The 6,124-nt window shown below is 44.0% G+C and overlaps 1 protein-coding gene across 1 annotated transcript; it reads left to right on the top strand.

Annotated features, from left to right (window-relative positions):
* Window positions 1-1,105: 1,105 nt before the first annotated feature.
* LOC118756286 lies at window positions 1,106-5,452 on the top strand (the record flags this gene model as incomplete). Its single annotated transcript, XM_036491054.1, has 2 exons — window positions 1,106-4,796; window positions 5,271-5,452. Coding segments are annotated over exons 1-2 (3,873 nt in total), but the record flags the coding sequence as incomplete, so codon positions are not given.
* Between the last annotated feature and the right edge of the window lie 672 nt (window positions 5,453-6,124).

The raw sequence follows: 6,124 nt of genomic DNA, 5'->3' as shown, positions 1-6,124 counted from the left end.
TGTCACCGACATTAAGTTCAGCCGAACAGTGAAGATCTTATACTCTTAGCTAATCCCTTCTTACTATGTTTTCTCTTATGTTTTATGTATACAAGTATTTGCTATGTACATATGTGTGTACGGCAATCGGTATAGCTTTACCTAAGAATGTTGAAGTAAAGTAAAACAAGCTAATGATGTTTCCGTACATATATACAAATTTAGCGGTAAAGTCAGACCATAGACATGTTTTTGTACATAATTGCATTTGGGTATAAATGAAAGTCAAATTGTTAAATAGACACAGTTTTTCGCAAGAGGACAAATAAATCAAAAGTTTTAAAGCGAACAAGTATACGCTTAACCGAATATCAACCGCTATTAAAAATTGTTTTGAGTTCCTCCGAGCTGTCGCGATTAAATAAACGCAACATTTCTTTAAAACTTTTGATCGATTTAAAGGAAATTTTCCTAATAAAAGCTGAATAGAAGTTCACAACAATATGGAGCACAACTGCAATAAATGTGTTGAAGTTGACACCGAAAGAATGGTACAGTGCGACGCTTGCAATTCGTGGTATCATTTTGACTGTGTAGGAGTTGACAGCAATATAGCTGATATGAGCTGGAGCTGCGAAGTATGCCGGCGCAATGTATCAGCTACAAACGCTAAACCAACAGCTTCATCATCGCCAACTACTGAAAAAGGTAAAGGGCACTCGCAACCTGTTCCATCACTTGTGCCAGCTGTGAATTCTCAAATGGATTCACACGTCAGGGCATCTACGCTGACCACGGCGGTCCTCACCATGACAACTACACCTGTTGTCCAAAGCACTGCGACAGCAACATCAACGAGCTTCATAATGTCACAACCACGTGATACAGGGAGCACGTTCCCATTGGCGATGGCGGCAACTTCCTCGCATTTCATGCGAGCTGAACCCTACGCAACTTCGATAGGGCTTGGCGCACTTCCAACGTCAACACAAGCTACAGATGTCAGGCGTTTCACGACGATTCCGACGGCGGTAAGGCCACATGAGTTCGAGACCAGCACTATGTCTAGTTCATCAACCTATACACCACACACATTCACGGATGCAGCATTACGGCAGCAGATGATATGACATGCGAGAAGTTTGATAAGTCCGAAGCACAGCGTAATCTTCAACTGGAGCGGCTGAAGGAAGAGATGGAAATGCAGCAACAGTATTTGGATAGTAAATACAAAATTCTGTCGCAATTCAGCGATGTTCCGTCGATTTCTGCCCCTATGTTTATGCAGAACACGGGACCGTCACAATCGCAGCTCATTGCCAGGCAAGCAATTCCCAAACAGCTTCCAACGTTCAGTGGTGATCCTGAAGAATGGCCACTGTTTATATCTAACTTTGAAAACAGTACCGCAGTCGCCGGATACACCGATGCCGAAAACCTCATTCGGCTCCAGGCAAGCCTCAAGGGCAAAGCACGCGAAATGGTAAAAAGCAAACTATTTTTACCGTCGATGGTGCCAGAGATCATCCATACATTGAGGATGTGTTTCGGTAGACCCGAATACATACTTGAGCGCGTTGTAAATAGAGCGCGCGCAATGCCTCCTCTGAAGGACAAACTAGAGGGCCTAGTTGACTTCGCTCTCTGCGTAAGAAACATATGCAATACAATGGAGGGATGTCAACTGTACATGCACCTTCACAACCCATTACTGGTCAAGGAACTGGTTGATAAACTGCCCAACAACCATAAACTGGGCTGGGCTCTCCATCGCAAGGACGAAAAAGTTCCAATCGTAAAACAATTTAGCGACTGGATATTTTGCCTAGCCGAGGCAGCCAGCACCGTTGTCAACTTAGCATCAAATAAGAGTCATGCCTCGGTTAACACTCATACCGTCGAAGGGAATGCAGAACTTTCAAAACATAAAGACCGCACACCAACTACTAAAGTTTGCTGTGTTTGCAATAGTCGTGAGCACAAAGTGCCTCAATGCGAGATTTTTAAAAAGTTTGCTCTACCCCGCAAATGGGAGATAGTGAAAGCTAATAATCTTTGCCGTCAATGTCTTACTCATCACAGACGCAAATGTTTCATCGACAAAGTATGCGGTAAAGAAGGCTGCAGCATAAAGCATCACCCATTACTGCATAAGTTCGTCGAGCCTACGGTGGAGCAAGTAAACACTCACAACAGCGGCGAAGCGCGTCCACTGTTTAGAATTGTGCCTGTCCGCTTGTACTGGGGAGATAACTTCATTGATATTCACGCATTTTTAGATGAAGGTTCGAGTGTCACACTTATAGAGAGGACAGTTTTCGATCAACTCGGTGTTAAGGGTGAGCGCGGGCCACTATGTTTGCGATGGACAGGGAATACCACTCGTGTCGAAGAAAACTCCGAGAAAGCATCACTAGAGATTTCTAGTCCAACTAGCAGTCAAAAATACATGTTAAAAAACATTCGCGCGATTGACAGCCTTGGCCTTCCTGAGCAGTCCGTCAATATACTTGAAATGCAAAATAAGTATCCGTTTTTGAAGGGACTACCCATCAAATCGTACAGCAGCATAAAGCCTTCACTATTAATTGGAGCAGATAACTGGAAGTTGGCGGTTCCACTCAAAGTAAAAGAGGGGAATTGGTCTCAACCAATAGCATCAAAAACGCGTTTGGGCTGGACGTTGCAGGGGTATGAGAGCTACCAAGGTGGTAAATTTAGATTAAATGTACATACGTGCGACTGTCAAATGAAGTATGATGAGCTGCACGAAGTAGTTAAAGACTCCTTCGCACTAGATTCTCCAAAATCAATGGAGGTTATATCAGAGGACGACGTAAAGGCATTTGACATCTTGAACAGTTCTTCTAAGCAAGTAAACGGTCGTTACGAGGTCGGGCTTTTATGGCGAAATCCGACAGAGGCTCTACCAAGCAGTTACTTAAATGCATTGCAACGATTAAAATGCCTAGAAAAGAAATTCATCAAAGATCCCGTACTTCGATCTACCATGCAAGAACAGATCAACAATTTAGTCGACAAAGGATACGCCCAAAAGCTTTCATTGGCAGAAGCGGCCGTTCCGAGAACCAAAACATGGCACTTACCAATTTTCGTCGTTATGAACCCTAATAAACCGGGTAAAATTCGAATGGTTTGGGACGCGGCAGCGAAAGCAAATGGTGTGTCACTTAACCATTTTCTCTTAAGTGGACCCGACTTGCTCAATCCACTTGTAGACATCTTGCTGTCATTCAGAGTAGGCCGAATAGCCGTATGTGGTGACATTGCAGAAATGTTTCACCGAATAAGCGTCCGAGAGCAGGATATGCATGCCCAGCGTTTTTTGTGGCGTGACGAGAATGATGACTTACAACAACCGAGTATTTACGTTATGCGCGCGCTAACTTTTGGCCTCAACTGCGCTCCTTGCATCGCTCACTTCATACGTGATATGAATGCAGATAAGTTTAAACAAAAATTTCCTCGAGCTGCAGACGCGGTGAAAAAGAATCACTACGTTGATGACTTCATCGACAGTGAAGACGACGAGCAATCGGCGTTGAAACTAGCAACACAGGTTAGAGAGATTCATCGTGCCGCAGGATTTCACATACGAGGCTGGTCGTCGAATTCTAAGGCAGTTCTGGAGCGACTAACCGATGATCCTGCATCTGTGCACAATGTCGAAGAATGGGCATCAACGACAAAAATACTAGGTATGTTTTGGGATCCGAGCAGCGATAATTTTAAGTATGTTTGCAGATTTACGAGACTTCGTCGTGACGTCATTAACGAGACATATGCGCCGACGAAAAGAGAAATCCTCCAGGTGCTAATGTCTATCTTCGATCCACTGGGCTTTGTTAGCTGTTACACCATAGGATTGAAAATCCTTCTTCAAGACGTATGGCGGTCAGGAATTACCTGGGATGATTCTCTGTGCGACGAGCTATACGATAAGTGGTGTCGTTGGAAGAATATGGTTGCGCTAATAACGGCGGTCGAAATACCACGTTGTTACTCTTTGCTTCTAAAACAAGCCGATCATGTCGAATTGCACACATTCGTCGATGATGGCGAAAAGGCATATGCTGCGGTGTGTTATTTGCGTATAATAAAGGGTAGCGATATTTCCACCATGATCATGGCCAGCAAATCCAAGGTCGCACCGCTCAAGCCGCTGTCGATTCCAAGACTGGAATTGCAAGCAGCAGTAATAGGTATACGATTAGCTTCAATGGTCGCCAAAGTACAACGCATCGGCATTAGGTCTTTGTTTTGGTGGACAGACTCGAAAACTGTGCTACGCTGGATTCGAATGGACCCGAGAAAATTACAGCAATATGTAATGCATCGAGTAGGAGAGATTTTAGAAGCGTCGAGCATAAGTCAGTGGAAATGGGTACCCTCTAAGCAAAATCCGGCCGATTTAGCCACGAAGGTTTCTGCCAGCTCTGACTACAGCTTGTGGTTCACAGGACCAGAGTTCTTAGCAAAAGAGCAAAGGGCATGGCCGAATTTTACCGAGATTGACCCTAAAGACGACGATTTGAGAGAGATTCGACACCTTGTTTTACATATAGGAAAGCAACCTTTACGTAATGTAACGTTAAACGTTGAGTATTTCTCTAATTGGGAGCGCCTGTACAGAGCCGTGGCAACGTTTTTGCTTTACGTAAATATCTTACGCGCAAAAGTGTCGTCAAAAACGCCTGTATGCAAACTAACTTTCGATCTAATCGAACAAGGTCAACAATTTTTAATCAAATACGCACAAAGGGATTTCACCGAAGAGCTAACATTCCTTCAGCGAGGTAAAATCTTAAACAAAACAAGCAAATTGTACTACCTGGATATTTACTTAGACGAAAAAGGTGTTATTAGAAGCAGAACCCGAGTAGAGCACTTGAATAACCGCGGAGATGCTATAGTATTGCCTACTTCCCATCACGTAACATTTCTCATAGTCCGCTCAGCTCATGAACGTTTTCACCATCAGATGCACGAAGCTACAATCAACCACATACGAGCACAGTACGTCATACCTCGTCTCAGAGCTCTATATAAAAAAGTACGCCAGCAGTGTCAGCGATGCAAAAATTACATTTCCATGCCGCAAGTCCCACAAATGGCTCCGCTACCTGCAGCCAGGCTTGCTGCTTTCGAGAGACCATTCACGTATGTCGGAATTGACTATTTCGGACCACTATCGGTTGTGGTGGGAAGACGACGCGAAAAGAGATGGGGTGTTCTATTCACGTGTCTAACTATCCGTGCAATACATATAGAAATAGCTGGCAGTTTGGACACAAGTTCGTGCGTCCTAGCCATACAAAATTTCATATCTCGTCGCGGTTATCCCAGGCAGATATTTTCCGACAACGGCACTAATTTTCGAGCGACTGAAAAGATTATTTGTGGTAAGCTAAAAGAGATCAAATTCCAGGACTTGATCGTAACCTTTGACCAGGTAAAGTGGCGATTCAATCCCCCAGGGGCTCCACATATGGGGGGAGTTTGGGAAAGACTGATAAAATCAGTTAAAGGCGTGCTTTATCAAATCCTTCCGTCGATGAGTTTCAACGAAGAAAGTTTGCGGAGTGCGTTGTGCGAGGTCGAGTTCATTATTAATTCCAGACCACTCACATTTGTATCACTTGAAAATGGTGATGACGAAGCCCTCACACCAAACCACCTACTGATTGGGTCATCAGGCGGATACAAACCTATTTGTCAAGACGGTAACAACCTACGTGAACGCTGGACTCAGACGCAGAAGTTCGCTGATATCTTTTGGCAGAGATGGATACGAGAATATGTTCCTATCATTTCACGACGCTGCAAATGGTTTACAAAACCACCGCCGGTACAGATAAACGATGTTGTTGTAATAGTGGATCATAATCTACCCAGAAATAGCTGGCCCAAAGGCATTATTATCGACGTGATAAAATCTAAAGATGGTCAAATCCGGAGTGCACAAGTTAAAACAAAGTGTGGAATTCTTCATAGACCTGCAACAAAAATCGCAGTTTTAGATGTCGGTGTTTTGCACAGTAAACGCGAGGAATCCAGCTTGTTTACGGGCGCGGGAATGTCACCGACATTAAGTTCAGCCGAACAGTGAAGATCTTATACTCTT

This window comes from Rhagoletis pomonella, unplaced genomic scaffold, assembly GCF_013731165.1.
Source record: "Rhagoletis pomonella isolate Grant_MI unplaced genomic scaffold, Rhpom_1.0 Rhpom_scaffold_09607, whole genome shotgun sequence".
NCBI lineage: Eukaryota > Metazoa > Arthropoda > Insecta > Diptera > Tephritidae > Rhagoletis > Rhagoletis pomonella.
Note: the sequence above shows the minus strand (reverse complement) of the source record. Positions and strands in the feature narration are given on the sequence as shown.